Source organism: Antennarius striatus, chromosome 8 (genome assembly GCF_040054535.1).
Source record: "Antennarius striatus isolate MH-2024 chromosome 8, ASM4005453v1, whole genome shotgun sequence".
Taxonomy (NCBI): domain Eukaryota; kingdom Metazoa; phylum Chordata; class Actinopteri; order Lophiiformes; family Antennariidae; genus Antennarius; species Antennarius striatus.
Genome location: NC_090783.1, coordinates 4,639,989 through 4,657,477, shown reverse-complemented (window position 1 = coordinate 4,657,477; position 17,489 = coordinate 4,639,989). Strand labels below are relative to the sequence as shown.

Below are 17,489 nucleotides of genomic sequence, written 5' to 3'. Positions count from 1 at the left end.
CAGGGAGATTACGTGGATCCATCTCAATACAGACGCACTCGTATTTAAAATTTGATACACAAATTTGTACACAACAAAATTAACAAACAGGTTTTCACAAACAACAGATTTGAACATTAAACGCGCATTTATCACTTCGAGTCTAAATGTTGTTTCCTTGACGGATAAAGCGGTGAAGGGAAATGGATGGATGGATGGATGGATGGATGGATGGATGGATGGATGGATGGATGGATGGATGGATGGATGGATGGATGGATGGATGGATCGACAATCAAATTGGGCGCGTTAGGACCCTGGGGCAGGGAGGACCTCCACGCACCCCCCACTGTACCCTCATTATCCATCGGTTTGACAGCTCGATCGCCCGACCAATCACAGCGAGGACGTGACGTGACGAAGGAGGCGGCTTGTTTGGTGCGGGTGCGCCGAAGTTTTGGTGAATTCTCCTCGTTGATGATAGGTCAGCTGCGATGTCTGCCAAACATAACTCCTCATCAGACGCGTCCAACCAGAGTTGGTTTTTGGATTACTGATCGATTTATCGGATCAGTCAGGGCGGGATTGATTCTTAAGATTATTCCTCGGATTGCCGTTATTTCTCTGAACTGTGTTGATGTTCGGACACCCACCGTGGGATTGAAGTGGAGATTGGAGACGCACACGTGTTGTCCTCCTCCTCCTCCTCCTCCTCCTCCTCCTCCTCCTCCTCCTCCTTCCACGCTGCGGACGCACCGATCGGCTTTGACTCTCTGCGTAAAAGTTCTTCTCTTTGGGGATTTCACTTTAAACGAGAGGACGCGAAAGACGACATGTCGCTCAGCAGGAGTATTGAATTCGAACACTTTGAGGAACGGGAGAAGCCGCACCGAACACCGAGAACCAACTCAGCGTCTGGGTCTCAGTCCGGCTCCAAAGGCAACGGGCTGCTCCCCAGTCCGGCGCACAGTGCGCACTGTAGTTTCTACCGGACGCGCACTCTCCAGTCCCTCACGTCCGAGAAAAAAGCCAGAAAAGTGCGTTTTTACCGAAATGGGGACAAATACTTTAAAGGTTTGGTGTATGCCGTGTCCCACGATCGGTTCCGGTCTCTGGACGCGCTGCTCATGGAGCTCACACGGTCCCTGTCGGACAACGTCAACCTCCCTCAGGGGGTCAGGATGTTATACGCGCTGGATGGAGGCAGGAAGATCACCAGTCTGGATGAGTTAGTAGAGGGTAAGGGTGAGGAGCACACGCAACGACCACCCGGGGTAACCAAGAGATTAAAATTAACTGACCTGATGATAAATTATACATTGGATCTGGTAAAAGCCAGGTTTGCCATGCGCACTGGTTAGATGGCTCATACAAAGTTAGAGCTCCTTAGCAAAGCTCAACAGGTCACCCTGAACATATTCACGTTTTAAGGGGCTTCATTTAGTTTCTATGAGGTAAATCAGGAGGATAAATCCATCCTCATCCACCACAGATCAACTGGACTTACAGTTATCTGCAGAAGGCTTTCCGGTGGGATGTCTGCAGTGCAGAGCTCCCCCCCCCCCCCCGCATCATACACGTCATCTGCATCTTTGACAGAACCTTTCTGACACGTTTGACCCAGTGTCGTGCAGACAGTGGGTCAAACGTCACTGACACTGAGTCCTCGGCTCAGCTGTAGCTCCACACAGGCTTGTGCTCAAGGGCATCATGTGGGGGCTCTAAGATGCCTAGAGTGGTTCTGTAAGGGCCCATTGGGGCCCATTTGGAGTTCATTGGCTGGTTTTCACCATCAGGACTTTAAGTGAGAGTTTCACCTTCTCCAATCACTGGTTCCTGGAGAACCAGTGATTGGGGGGGGGTTTGACTTTAATTTAAAAGGATTTCACGATTGATTATAGGCCAAAACCCAAAGACAATAACATGAACTTTATGAGAAATTAATATTTTAACCTAATAATTAGGAAGTTTACATCAACTGCAAATAATGAAGTAACCAAAATGCATAAATATTCTATTTCATTTTGCTTGTATGCATTTTTAAAAAAAAAGTAGCCTCAAACAAAGGGAGCGTGTTCTCCAGGGACAGTGATGTCTCTGTCATCGGTGACTCTTCGTCTGGATGGTGACCTCCTCTGACATCAGAGGCTATCCCTCCTCACACAGGATCCTCTGATAGGTGCAGTGTTAGTAGCATCTCACAGTCTCAACACTGCAACACTTTTAAAAAAAAAAGAATATATTTCTGTTGCTGTCTCCGTTTTGGGAGCGGTGATATTTGAGACCGCTGCACTGACGGCTGGTTCCACAGATCTGGTAGGACTGACCTCATCTGTGGCCCACATGAGGACAGCAGCTGGTGGCTGGGGCTCCCCCTCCCACCCCACATCGCTGATGGATGCTGCACCTGAGATCCACCTCAGGGAATAAACTCGTCACCCAACTGAGGACAGTTTAGCGCCTGACGATGTCCGGATGAGTGACAGCCCCACTTATATTTTACATTAGTTTCTCCTCTCCAGCTGTGTCCTCGCCTTTTTAATTATCCTGCGTTTAATTGCGTGCTTAATAAAACCAGGTATCCTGGGATCTACCGTCTCACATGACCTTCTTACACTGCAGCTTGTTTCTAAATCCACAATTTCATGTCGCCAGACATGTTTGCGGTGGTCGTCATCCAGCAGCCCAGGTCACATGACTTTGTTCTGCGTGTAGGATGTCAGAATGGAATGCAGGCAGATAAAATAAAATGCTTTTCTTTGGAGGGAAGCCAGTGCAGCAGCTCAACAGCTGACAGGGAGGGGGCACGGCCGGGCCTCTCAATGCAACTTTTTGTTTCAGCTGAGGCATGTTAACTCTTTGCTGCTCACGTGTTATATTTCATCATGTCAGATTGTTTCTTTGCACATGTCTTCCTTTCACGCAGGTGAGAGTTACGTGTGCGCCTCAAACGAGCCCTTCCGGCGCGTGGACTACACCAAAAACGTCAACCCAAACTGGTCTGTGGGCTGCAAGACGGGCGCGTCTCGCTCCCTCTCCTGTCTCCTCCCGCTCAGGGGTGACCAGCAACGCGAGGCCAAGGACTTCATCAAACCCAAGCTGGTGACCATCATCCGCAGCGGCGTCAAACCTCGCAAGGCGGTGCGGGTGCTGCTCAATAAGAAGACGGCGCACTCCTTGGAGCAGGTGCTCACCGACATCACCGACGCCATCAAGCTGGATTCCGGAGCCGTGAAGAGATTGTACACACTGGAGGGCAAGCAGGTGAGTCCCTGAGTGTTCAGGTGCGCTCCAGGGGCCAAGTAAAATCCACCATTGCAGGAGTGGGCTGCCAATATCCACATTGGGGGGGTAGGAGGAGAGGGGGGAGCTCTATGAAAACCAGATGGTACAGCCAGGATCAGCCAAGGGTTTTATCCTCAGAATCTGTCGTGATAGATGGACTTCAGCTGTGTCAGCAGTCGAGGTAATTACACACCGTTTAATCAGCTGTATAATTACACAGCACAATTATTTCAACTAGGATCTAATGAATAGTCTTTCAGTTCAGGCCTTTTGCCCCCCCCCCCTTCCCAATTTGGTCATGGGACAACTATTATTCCTATAATCCCGTCCATCTGGGGGTGCGTGCACCAACGTTTCCATCACAAAATGTCATTGAGGGTGTCTGTAGTCATGAGATGAGGCGGACATGAACACATGGTGCCCCTCATCAATAAGATTTAGATGACTTTGCCTCATCTGGGGGAGTTGGGGAGGGGGGCGTTGATTCATTTCGATTCATCTCATGGAATTAAGTAACTAGAAAAAGGTAAGGATTGGAGGATTGAAGGCTGGTGTGAGGCTAAAACGCAACAAAGAACCCTGAAAAGATGAGGGACAGATAATTAATCTGATGTCATTTTCACCATGTCTGGAGGATTTACCACAGAGAGAAATAAATCCCAGGCTGACGGCAGAATAAAGGTTTAATGGGTGTAAATTTCTGACTGGGCAGTAAAACTGATATTTAGTTCCAGTGTAAAAGGGAAAGATTGCTCCAATATCTCAGGCAGCTGGTCTCAAATGGCCTCGATTGACCTCTGGTTTGTTTTCGTTGAGATGCAGGAGAACATTTCTGGGAACTCTTTGGGCTTCTGAGCTAATTTGTGATCATTTGAGATTACGAAAAAGAGAAAGCCTGCACCAGAAGGAGGTTTGAACCCAGGAGCCCGAGGGTGACAACAGAACCTCCTGATATTTATTTGCTGATATGATTCTGGTCCAGACAGAGGAGTCATGAGAGCAGTGATCATCTGACATGACGTAGGAATCCAGTGATCTGTGGGGATTATAAAGTACAGGACAAGAGTTTAGTCTTGGATGGTTCATGTCTTATTCCTGATCACAAATTGGAGATTGGATTAAATTAGCTGGCCTGCTATTGCCCTTTCTTTGCTTTGCTTTGCACGCTGCAGGTGGTTAAAGAATGTCAGGGGAAGGTGACTAACCCTCTGCCAGACCAAAAAACATCACGGTAATCTGACCGTTTGGCTCGTTCGGAGCCCTCCGTCCAAGATCCAGTCTGCTCCGATAATCCTCTTTCCACATCCTGAGTAGAGACTAGATCCTCTGAAGGTAGTTTTGTCATTGGGTCCCAGGATGTAGACTGGACCGCAGACGAACAAGAGTGTCCATCAAGAAGGAAAATGAACACAAGGTAGAAACAGATGTGATTCAGAGCCAGTGGACTGCAGTCGATACTAAATAATTATTAATGTGACGACTGTCGTAGCACCTGGTTGGACTGGGTTACCTTTGTGTGTCTGTCCCTCTGGGTGTCTGTCGTCAAATTACAGGAAAGGGTTTTAGAAAACAGATCTTCACAGGAGGTCACTCCTAAAAAGTGACTCATCAGTTGTCTACTGTTTAACACACACACACACACACACACAAACTCACCCGAATGCCTTCCAGCAGTATCCTGCCATCTGCTCCTCCAAAATCAAATCACAGATCCCAGCCTGTGATTTGTAGCCTCCACACCCCCCCCCCAACAAACACACACACACACACACTCTCTCTCTCTCTCTCTTTCTCTCTCTCTCTCTTCTCGGGGTGTCGGCCACCACCGGATAATTGGACCGACCATGCGGAGGAAAGGGTTAAAGTGCAGCTGTCAGGTGTCCGTGTGTTCAGGAGTGTGTGTGTGTGTGTGTGTGTGTGTGTGTGTGTGTGAGCAAGCGAGCTTGCAGAATGCTTCTCTGTCCACTCTCTCTCCTCAAAGCTGCTCTCCAGCCTGAATGCTGATTGTAGGTCTCGGTGTTTTCAGGGCCAACAGAATCAGCTGCTGCTTTTCAGAGAAAACCCCGTTTTGCATGTCAAAGCTAACTGGGCAGGCAGAAAATGAGATTTCTGTATTGTTCATTGTTTCACAGAAGCATTGATCAGCTTCAGGGAGCAGGTTTTAGTCCAGAACTTGTCAGGTTATTCTTTTTTATGTTCACTCTGTTCTCACCTTTTAGCTGGTGGCCAATCACAGCTTGAGGGGAGGATTAATCTGGAGACGGTGTCTCTGTGTTCACTTAGTCTTTAGCAAAGTCAAACGTAATAAATGAGAAGTATGGACCATTTGTGGATCAGCTGTTGAAAAGAGGATTTTTTTTTCCATTCATAATTCATTCATACAGATTTTTCAATCCTGTCTTTCGCGGCAAAGTGAGACACAGAAGTAGCTTTAAATTCAGTCTGAACCAACGTCTGTCTGCATTCATACAGAGTTGGACAGACTGAAGGTCGCTCAGAGGTCACACAGCAGCAGTTTATTCAGAATAGAAAGAATTTGATGCCATGCTGGGGGGGGGGGGCGGGGGTCAGCAGGCATGCAGACCGGGACTACACCCAACATACTCCAATTTAAAAAATGCACATTGCCCTGCAGAACAGCTGAGTCTGTTTTTTTTTTTTTGGGGGGGGGGGGGTTTGGCACCAATGAAATACTTTTAGGTTTATATCTGTCTTCCCAAAGTTTTGTAGACTGGACACATTTTTAAAGTTTATAATAATGAGTTCAGCTCTTTCCGTTCTCTTTGTGGTTAGTTGCTTTTACGTGAACGATTGTCATAATCTGAACCGTCTCCGTGTGTCACGCGAGGGCTCCATCTGATTATTGGTTTCAAGGACAAATCTGGATTAAACACCAACATTTAGGTCAACGGCAAGGAAATTTGCATGTGCACCTATTGTTCAGTGTCACTATTAGCATACAGAACCATCTGACGGTTCAAACCACGTCCAGCGACGTCCTGCTCTTATATAAGTGATGAACCCTGATTTCCCACCCAAAAGGATTTTAAAGCTCCTTCAGTGTAAGCCCGGCTCCATAAAGGAGTAGGGTTACGGTTAGGTTATCCTGTGCTGTGTGATAAAAACCCTTCACAGACTTTTCAGTTTTTGTTTGTAGAAAGAAAAAAACGATTAAAAGGCCAAAAATCTGAATCAGAGTTAAAAAAAATCAGGTCTTGGCAGGAGGGAGCTGACGTCTGGCCTTTTGTTCAACCTCCAAATCCCTCTTCTTGTCTTAGCTAACGGTTCAGACTCAAACACACACACACACGCGCACACGCACACACACACACACACACACACACACACACAGACTACATTTGGTCCCCTCCTCTGTGCTGATGCCCTGCAATGATAGAACAAAACGCCGGCAGGCGTTGGAGGGGAGGGCGGGGTTCGGGGCACATGGGGCTGTCAGCTGTGCACAGTGTGCGGAGCCACGTGTGTGTGTGTGTGTGTGTGTGTGTGTGTGTGGGGGATGTGGGGGGGGGTTGGCTTCATTGTGTAATGTGTGATCTAAACTGCTTGTTTTCTATCTCTGTCCTAAAGTGGAGCCCGTCCATTTTTTTTTGCAGGAGGCCCTTTGACTGTGGTGTTGACATCATGGTCTGTTTAGCAGAGTCAGCAAAAATCCACCCCCCTCCCCCCCTGGATTAAAAAGTGTGTGTGAGTGTTTAGGCTCTGTTCAGACTTTAATGTGATTAGTGATTGTCTAAATTCAGGCATCCTGAGGTCACGTTTGGTAAAAATGAGCGACTGGTTCTCTTGCCTCTGTGTTTTCTGCCTTTTGAATTATTTTTTTTTAGAGATTGAAATTGACTTGACTGCATTTAAAAAAAAACAAAAAAACCAATGGGTTTATCAGTTTAATACAGCTGATATAGCGGTGAGTTAGATTTGTCGCAGGCTCACTTTGCCGCTGCCTGATCTTGGCTGTCACAGCGGTGGAGATTCACCACCCCTAATCCAGAGGAATTAAACTGTCTGGGAGAGCAGCCTCTGTGTCTGAGGAGGAGTTCAAATGGAGTTAATAATCTGGTTGCTTTTAGTTTCACCCCCCCCACCACCACCAACCCACCCACTCCACCCCTGACAAACCTAAGTGGCATCACCGCAGTTTAAGGGAGAGTTATTCCAAATTCTCAGCTGTGTTGAAATGGTGCAGATTATTCAATCCTTAATTTTTTTTACGAATAAACTCAGACAATAGATGTTCTGCTTTCAGTTCCTGAGAATCTAACTCTTCTCCATCGTATCTGGTTGCAGGGCAGCAGGAGCGTCATCTGTGGTGTCGTCGCTTTTATTGATGGATGTGAAACTGGACTTTAGCTGGTTTACACTCCAGAGGTCTCACTCCTACCAGACTTCTGGTGTCTTTTCTCTCTTGCCGCCAACTTTCCTTCAGACGGAGCAGATTGTCTGCAGTTTTTGCTGGATCAACAGTTCTTTTGATACCCGTCTTATAAACACACACCCAGATCCACACAACACCCCCCTGACACACACATACACACACACCCCCAACTGTATCATCCCTATATCTCCCCCAGAGCATCCATCTGCCTCTTCAGCCATCCAATACTGTTCCTCCTACTAGTGTGTGTGTGTGTGTGTGTGTGTGTGTGTGTGTTGGCAGAAATTACTACAGTTTTAAAAGTAACTGTGTCTCTGTATGGGGTGGGGCTGTGGGTGGAAGAGAACTCCTAATGGTGTGACACTTTAAAATAACCAAGACTAACGACTCGGCAACTGAAGTGGCGACTGTGCAGCTTTCTTGCGATGAGTCTGCATTGACTCTGCAAAATCCTGGACGTCCCTGGACCCTGACCTTCATCCTGTTGGACACTGTGCTGCACAGTCATGTAGAGCTAGAGCAGGGATGGAACTCAGTATTGATCAAGAGGGAATGAATGGGCTTAAAATGACACTTTAAGACATTTATTATTACTGAATAGATGCAAAGGATGCTGGAGAAAATCAAAGGAAGCCAATAACCCCTACCCCCTGTGGTCATTCTCTCCAGATCACCTGCCTGCAGGACTTCTTCGGGGACGACGACGTCTTCATAGCGTGCGGCCCGGAGAAGCACCGCTACGCCCAAGATGACTTTGTGTTGGATCACAGCGGTAAGGCTGTGTGTGTGTGTGTGTGTGTGTGTGTGTGTGTGTGGTCACTACTGCTTACACACTCATTTCCTTCAGGAAGTCAAAGGAAATGAGTTCTGTGTGTGAAATTCTCTTTTCTTTTAAAGGACTTTCTGAGGTTGATCATTTCTTGATTGGATTATCTATATTTAGTTATTTGTCATCAATGATATGTTTAAAGATGTTACATCATCATATTTTTGATAGCTTGAACTTTTTCCTCATTTTTATGTGTGGTTTCCATAGAAACATAGTTTTAGACTGTTTAGTGTAGTCAGAGTCTTCAAGGCAAATCTAAACTACTTGTGGGTGGATGATGTATCACACACTGATGCATTTTAAAAAATTTTTGAGTGGGGGGGGGCGGCGGCGACCTCTTCAAACCAGCAGGTCCAGTTGCTGTCACATCTTTGCAGAACCTCACCCATCCTCAGCCGAGTTGGTAGGAAGGAAAGAGGTTTATTATAGTAACAACCTGAAGCAGCGACTTCCTCCGTCCTGTTTGGTTGGGTTAGCCAACAACGGGGAGGCACATCCTCACACACACACACACACACACACACACACACACACACACACACACACACACACACACACACACACACACACACACACACACACACACACACACACACACTGTGTTAACTGTTACCCAGGATGAGTGATGGCGGATGAGTCAGTTCAGAGATGGTTTGCAGCTTTCGTCCTACTTCCACTCCTGCGCTCCACTTTTAAGAACGAGGTCTTTGAAGGAACTAAAAAGGAACGGCTGTGCTCTCTGCTGACGCTACAGACGCCACTCTTGTTTTACAAAATAGGTTAAACACACTCTGCTGAAACGTCGACGGACTGAAAACGTCGTGGACGTCTGACCAGCATTCACGACATCATGCCGGATGACGAATGCATCGAGGGATGAGCCGAGTAATAGTAGTAATAAAAGTTTGCTAATATGTACAACAGTGATTCTAACTTGGTGTCTACCCAGAATGCAGAGTGCTTAAGTCATCCCACAGCCGCTCCGCTACTCCAAACCGCACAGCTAAGAGCCCGGTAACATCCCGACGCAGCAAGTCTCCAGGTTCAGGTAAGAAACACGACGTCGTCATGGTTAATCTGAAAGATCAGTCCGCCTCATCTGGAGGCCTCCGTGTCTCCAACACCTGACTCTTGTGCGTCGCATTGAGCGACGGTGGTTCCAATGCATAACAATAACGTGATATGATAAGACATGCGAGGTGACGCGTCGCTTTCAAACTGTGATTTGAGATTTAAATGACATCTACCTCTTCTGCTTCTTGTCTGTGCTTTGCTTCGGACTCTTCAGCGAGACAAACGGTCCAGTACTCCAGCAGTCAGTCTCCAGTCAAATCCCCAGGTGAGGCTTTGTGACGCCCTTATTCTATCTGATCTGGTTCAGAATCAGGTCAAAAACAGGTTCTGGTTCTTTTTTTTAATGTGTGAAACATTTATTTGAAGCAATGCTTCACAAAAACAACATAAATACTGGAGGCTTAAGGAGGAAAAACGTTGTCCTACAGTCGTAACACAGCCTGCAGGCAGCTTGAGAGGATTTCTCCTCCTCTTAGCTGGGTGTATTTATGCACATGATAGAAGTTGATTTCTCATGTCTCCGTATTTATGGTAGAAATCGAGACAGCTGGAGGCAGACATTTTTATTTTTTATTCCTGACAGAAGTCCTTCTTGTTTTCCTCTGTTTAGTAAATGGAGTCTCAGGCAGCCAGGTCTCAACTTCAAGATCCACTAAGTCGTCCACGCCGTCCCCCACCAGCCCCCGACCCCTCCCCTGTATGAAGGTAAGAATCACTCTGATGTGTGAGAAAGAAACAGAAAAAGTTAAGTACGACCCCACCCCACCCCACCCCCACCCCCTTCCACTGCAGCTCTGGGATGTATTCTGGTTGAGTTTGAGACGCTAATCCGATTTATCGATGGATTCTTCTGTAAGCTGCGTGTTCGGCCCAAACTAGTCTCTGGCTGCTCCGGCCAGCTGGCAGACGTCTTCTAGAGGTCCGCCGTCCTTCTCTAAGCCGACTCAAAGACTAATCAGGCCACGTTCCTTTGGCGGGAGGTTTTTTTTTTTATGACTTTTTAAAAGGAGGGAAAAGCATTTGTATGTAACCAGGAGACGGGGAGGCCCTCTACCCTTTTACACTAAATAATAGAGCCCTACTGTAAACTGGGATGCATTAAGTTGAGGTGCTGTGCATAATGGAGGAGGTCTAAATTTTGACCATAAATGATTGCTAATAAAATATCCACAATTCATCCATTCTGGGTTTTTTTTTTTTTTTTTTAAATCATCGGGTTCTGTTTCAGGCGATCCTCTCTTCTATTTTCCTGCAGATTTCTCCTTCGCATCACAACTCCCTGCCCAACGTAAATGGATCTTTGAACAACCACCAGGAGCCACAAACAACCAATCGACTGAGTCCAGAGGGTAACGCTCCGCCTCCTCTCCTCTTCATCATTACCGTCTTTTTCCCCATCAGGACACATTTGAGAAATTTGCTTATCTTAACAAAAAAAATGCATAGAGTTGTACTCATGTGGAGGATAAGAATGAAATATCCTTGCGCCGTGTGAGCTCGTGTGTTGTTGCGTTGCAAACCCACAGATTGCTTGACTTTCCCAGAGCTCCTTCAGTTTTTTATGGCTTATAATTTAAAACAATGCGTCTCCTCTGCAGCCAACGGCAACCATTATCCTCCCGCCTCCACCATCTTGGAAAAATACAAAGTCGGCAAGGTCATCGGGGACGGCAACTTCGCCGTGGTCAAAGAGTGTGTGGAGAGGTAGGCCGAACAACCTCAGTGGGGGTGTTCAAAAAAAAAAAACGGCCGTTACTCACTTCAACGTCTCTTCTTCAGGTCCACGGGAAAAGAGTATGCCCTCAAGATCATCGATAAGGCCAAGTGTCGCGGAAAGGTGTCATTCTGATCCCCCACCCCCAACCTTAATCCCACACAGCTATCCCACCCTTATATGTCATCAGAAATTTAATCCTGGGATTATTTCTCTCCTTCTTCCAGGAGCATCTGATAGAGAACGAGGTCGCTGTGCTGCGGAAGGTGAAACATCCCAACATCATCATGTTGATGGAGGAGGTCGACACTTCCTCTGAGCTCTACCTCGTCATGGAGCTGGTCAAGGTACTCCCGATTGTAACGGGGGTCGGTGGGGGGAGGGGTGGGGTCAAACACTCCAGGCTCCTCTGTATGATTGGATGTGGATCTGTTAACTTCGACACAGGGAGGAGATTTGTTTGATTCCATCACCTCCTCGGCCAAATACACGGAAGGAGACGCGTCCGTCATGGTTCGTAACCTCGCCGGCGCCCTGAAGTACCTGCACGGCATCAACATCGTCCACAGGGACATCAAACCGGAGAACCTGCTGGTATACGTTTACTTTAACGCCACCGTTCTGATACCAATCCACCTGCACCGCAGTTCACCTCAACGTTTTCTTTACTTCAGGTGTTTGAGAATCCAGACGGCACCAAGTCCTTGAAGCTCGGGGACTTCGGTTTGGCCACGTTGGTGGAAGGACCTCTGTACACCATCTGTGGAACCCCGACATACGTGGCTCCAGAAATCATCCTGGAGTCCGGGTAGGAATGAAACTCTGGGATGATGTTGGTTTTAAAGCTGACCCGATTTAACCCCGCGTTTGTCGGTTCTCTTTTCACAGCTACGGTCTGAAGGTGGATATCTGGGCTGCGGGCGTCATCACCTACATCCTTCTGTGTGGTTTCCCTCCATTTAGGAGGTAATTTAAAGCCGGGTTTCCGGGTCCAGCAGGTTCTTTCACATTGCAGAGCGATGCATAATTAATTCAGCCAATGACTGAGAGTGTTTCTTCTCTGTGCAGTGAGGACAACATGCAAGAGGATCTGTTTGACCAGATCCTTCAGGGACGCCTGGAGTATCCCAGTCCTTACTGGGACAACGTCACTGACTCAGCCAAGGTTGGAACCACTGAAACACACATGCACACACACACACACACACACACACACATCTACACACACAACCATGTAAAGTTGCGTGACTCACCGTCCTGTAATGACTAATGTCAGCCCAACGATGCAGAAACCCTCCTAGCGCTGTAAATTACTGTCGTGTTCTGAGGTGACAGCCGGCGTTAAGCGTTCAGGATTAAACTGCTAATTAAACCCTCTGTTATTACACAGTTATAAACGCCACAAGGCTGAAGCTAACTATTTCCACCATGAAACAAATGCATGCAGACTCGTTGTGGACTTGAACCTAGAATAATCGATATATCATGAGAACAAAGCAAGTGACGGTCATCGGGGCCAAGACGAGAAGGTTCCCACAGTTCTTTGGAGCTTTTAAACTTCTTCCAGCTCGGTTTCATTACTTTGCTTCAGTCTGGCTGCTTTTATCAGTGAAAGCATCTGTGTGTGTGCAGGGAAAAGTCTGTTCAGTGCAACAGGGAGACAGAGCTAATGACCAGTGGAACATTTAGTCAGCTATTTCCCTCAGCAGCTGGTGGAAACCAAACCAGAGGTAGAAGGAATGTAAATGTTTGCCTCCTTTGTAGTTCAGTGATCTCAAGCAGCTCCAACCACTTTTTAAAAAGTTTTTTTTTAAATCTTGATTTCAAAATCTCATAAATCTCATCTGCTGATGGTGAACTGTCCGTGGAAAAAAAAAAAAAAAAATCTGGTGTGCATTTAGGCAAATCCTCTGCCGGCCGTGATCACAGCGTACCATGTCAGTGGGGGTATTATCAGTAATCTGCTCCTGATGCTGCAGGATGATGCATCGATGCACTTCACGTCTTCACGTTCGCTCTTCTTGGTTTGTCGAAGTTATAAAATACGTCAGTTCATATTTTAAGCTCTTTTTGGTGAAGACTGAGTGAACTGTTCAAGGTGAAATCGTTCCGAACAAATGCTGATGTTGAGGAGTGCTGCCCCCTAGTGTAAAAAGAGTGCTATAATCAGGTATAACCTGGTCAGAAAAACTTGAAATCGTGAAGTTTATAACTTGTAAAGCAACGATGTGTTGTTAATACAGTTAATCCTGTTTTCACAGTTCAGATCAGAAGTTTATAGGTTATCTAAATTTGCAGGAGCTGATTGGAATGATGCTGCAGGTCGACGCCGAGGCTCGATTCACCGCTCAGGACATTCTCTCCCACCCTTGGGTCACGGTATCTCATAGCGCCGTATTCGCGTCTGTATTTGCATTCTTGTAATTTCCTGCATCTGTGATTTTGATGTTTTTGTGGGGTTTTTTTTTTTTTCTTTCCACGCACAAGGATGAGGCGGTCATTATGAACAACATGAAGATGGAGGTCACCGGTAAACTGAAGACTCACTTTAACAGCGTGCCGAAGCACCGCGGCGCCGAAGCCGGGGTGTCGGTCATTATGGTAAGAACCTGAACCGACGATTAGTAATCGGTGGGTTTAATGGTAATCAATGCGGTGGAGCAGACCTTAATCCAAGTCAGGACATCTTCCTCTGCTCATCACCTCATCTTCAGTCTGTCTGTCTGCACGGAAATTCAAAAGGCGGGTGGGAGGTGGGGGGGTTTACATGAGAAATTTGATTTTAATCTTCAGCCTCATTTTTTTGTTGTAAATCTCATTTGACAGTTTGAGGTGTAAGCGCGGGGCCCTGGCCTCGGCCCTTCCTCCTCCTCTTCCTCTCCATGTCCTCACTCTCCCCTCCCCTCCCCACTCCTCCTCTGCCACACACACCCGACCCAGGACCACAAGGGACGCCTGAAGCCAAGAGTCGGGTACACACTTCGCAACCCCACCCCCACCCCTCCCACCCCTTCTTCCTTTCCTGCCGTCGCCCCTCCCTTCATCCTCTTGTCTCCATCTATAATGACCTTTCTTTCTTCCCTTCCTTCCTGTTTTTCTCCCACCCCCCCCCTTCCCTTCTTCGCTGGTGTCCAGCTGCAGTGACTACCCTCAATAACCAACTAACGCTCTCCCAGCATGCACTCTGTCCTGGACTTCTTCCGTTTGACTGGTTCTCCATTTGCCACTCAGCTCCATCGTCTGCGCGTCATTACATATGTGTCGTTCACACACTTTAAGGAGATGCGATCGGATCGTCTGCTCTGTGAAGGATTTGTTTAACCGACGAGGTTATTTATCACGTCCGCAGTGATGATGCAACAACAGCTCTGTTCCCCTCTCTCTCGCTCTACCGCTTCCTGTTGTTTCCTAGTAATCTGATTCCATTAACTCCTTAAAATCAACTTTCTGGAATCTAAATGGACGTCAATGTTTGACGTTAATGATACTCTGGCGCCACCATGTGGACAAACTTAAGAACTGCACTGTGCTGACATGAAGTTGCAGAGATGGATGCAAATTATTCATAATGTTCATCATCATTCATATTCATAATGTCAATAAATTCCAAATCTTATTATTTCAACCAATTATTTTTACAACAGCAATCGTTTTTGCAGAGTCACAGTTTGGACCAAAAAGCTTTTAGTGGAATTGTTTTTTTTAGACATACTGTAAAAAAAAAAGCTGGTTTATGATGTCAACCAGCCAATCATAGCTGGTCATGGATTTATTGACAATAAGGATGATATAAGAAAATACAAGTGTTTTTTATTTTAAATCCTATTTTAGCATTGCTGTCTGTATGTAAATATAGCTCAACACTCACTGTGTTCCTGACTCAAATAGTCAAATTTAAAAAATGACTCCTCTGAACGAACAGATCTGAACGCTGAGCTGGAACACAGTGTCCTTCATGCTTGTTGTGTGTTATTTAGTAATTCTGTGAGTGAGTAAGTCTCTGTCCCTTTTTGCTTCTCCCCTCTCCTTGCATTTGGCCCCTCTGATTTAGCTCCAAGGCGACGGTATGTACTTAACGCTATGCCTCCTCTGTTCTGCTGCTGAGACAAGGGCAAACGAGGAAAGTGAAACTTTCCAATCCCCACATAAGAATACGGCATTGACTTTCCGTGTGTGTGTGTATATGTGTGTGTGCATCCCTGAGGATGAAAATTTAAACGTCTCCTTCCTCATTTGCTCTTCTCTGTGCCTCTAGAATAGACCGAATGATCTAATTCGGTGGGTCAAACCATTTTGTCTTTCAGTTGTCATCTGTCGGTTATTTGTGTTCATTTCCATTCAGTTGTTTCATTTCTAGATATTATTAAAAAAAAGAAAAAAAGAATTACAAATAAATATGTTTGGTTTCACTAACAGTTGGTCTCTCTGTTTTGCCAGAACACAGCTCTAGATAAGGAGACCCTCCACCTAGCCACCCGTCGTTGCCCTGGCCCCCCAAGAGTGCCGTGTTTACCCTCCTTGGCGAGCAAGAACGTCCATTCTGCCGCTCCGGTCAAACCAGCCGCGCTGATGAAGTCCTCCCCGGCCAAACGGGCGTCACGCACCAAAGAACCCAAACTCCCCAGCCTACCTTCACCCACCAGGACGGCTCCTCTCCAGGCTGCCAGGACAGCGACCCCCCCAGCCCCCGGGGCTCCATCCACCTGCTTCCTGTCCCCAACTGGCTACGCCGACATCCCCCCGTCTTCTCCGGCCAGTTCCCTTCATTCCTCTCCTCCACCCTCAGCGGTTACCTTTCTTCCTGTTTCCACCTCTCCTCTTCCCTTCCAATCCCAAGGAAGTCCCTCCCCCTCCACCCCGATCGCTCCTTTCATCTACACGACTCCCTCCACGCCCGTGTTGTGTCCTTCCCCATCATTTCCATCCAAACCAACCCTAATGTCCTCCTCTATGTCCCCCACCAATGACAAAACATCCCCGTCTTCTTCTTCACCAGCAAAACAAGCTTCTCCCTCCCCAGGCTCCCCCATCCAGCCCAGCGTATTCTTCCCTCTCTCTTCCCCAATCGAACAACCTTCCTCCCCTTCTCCCATCCATCCAACCCTGTTTCCCTCTCCCCCTTCTACACCCCCCAGATCTGCAACCCCACCCTCCCCTGATATCCCTCCTTCTTCTAGCCCCCTACCTGCTAAGGAGCTCATGGAGACACTTTAAAGTTCCTCTGTAGCTGATTTCAGCCATCATCCTCCTCCCCCCAGTATGAGTGGGCTAAAACTCCACCCAGACCCCCGGTAGCTGTAAAGTCAACCAGTGGCTGCTTCTCATCGCTCTCATTTTTAAGGACACAGTCTGTTTTAGTCCATGTATTTATTCATGGATGTGGAAAAGGCTGATTTGTCTTTGAGAGGGTGAAAACAAATTCATCTCGTAAATGTGAAGTCATGCTTTTATTTATGTTTGCTCTCTTTTGTACATATTCTTGTCTCTTTCATGAGCGGCGTGACAGTCTCCTGAAAGTCTGATATCGATATAAATATCCTTTGTTTTAAAAGTAATAAACTTTTTTATAATTAATAGTCACTTGAGCAACTTTAGTTGTCTCACAGAATTCATTCTCATCCCATTTGTGATGTTTGATGTGCAGTGAGAAACACACACACTCCGCTTCTAATAAACGTAACATTTACCACCTGATACAACAAACTCCGTTAAGAATATTATACTGTTTTGTTTTTGACTGCTGGATTTATGAATGTGTTGTCATGGTGATGCTTCTGCATGAACATTAGGATTTGCTTTGGACCCCCTGCTGGTGTTTGCAGGTTAACTTATGTCGCCTCTTCAGGACTTGAAAATGCATGCAGAACCCTTTTTCCCCCCAACTTGTTCCCTGTAAGATAAAATCCTCCCACATGCACTAAGTCAGACTGGTACATAATGTCTTTCGTGTCTCTCATTGTACATTGTAGAGAATGTAGTTTCTTAAGCGGTTTTTAAAGGGAATTTTGTATGAAAAGTTTTGCAACAGAAATGCATCGGTGTCGAACTGGAGATGGTTTTAGAGTAGCTGCTTTTATTGTTTGACTTAAAACAGCTGTGCTGCAAATAAATAAAACATGGTAAAAGCAATGAAGACTTCAAATGACTGATCTGTGACAGATGTCAGCCAGTAGAAGGCGCTATAAAACAATGTCATATGTGCTCGCCCAAATTAT

At 46.6% G+C, this 17,489-nt stretch overlaps 1 protein-coding gene across 1 annotated transcript; it reads left to right on the top strand.

Annotated features, from left to right (window-relative positions):
* The first annotated feature begins 83 nt into the window (after positions 1–83).
* dclk2a (doublecortin-like kinase 2a) lies at positions 84–17,395 on the top strand. Its single transcript, XM_068321881.1, has 17 exons — positions 84–1,218; positions 2,906–3,243; positions 8,327–8,429; positions 9,436–9,534; positions 9,775–9,825; positions 10,171–10,265; positions 10,816–10,909; positions 11,159–11,264; positions 11,340–11,397; positions 11,502–11,621; positions 11,722–11,868; positions 11,949–12,082; positions 12,163–12,240; positions 12,343–12,439; positions 13,573–13,653; positions 13,762–13,875; positions 15,712–17,395. The coding sequence occupies exons 1-17, from the start codon at positions 813–815 to the stop codon at positions 16,486–16,488; spliced, it is 2,898 nt and encodes a 965-aa protein (XP_068177982.1). The 5' UTR covers positions 84–812; the 3' UTR covers positions 16,489–17,395.
* Positions 17,396–17,489: the final 94 nt, after the last annotated feature.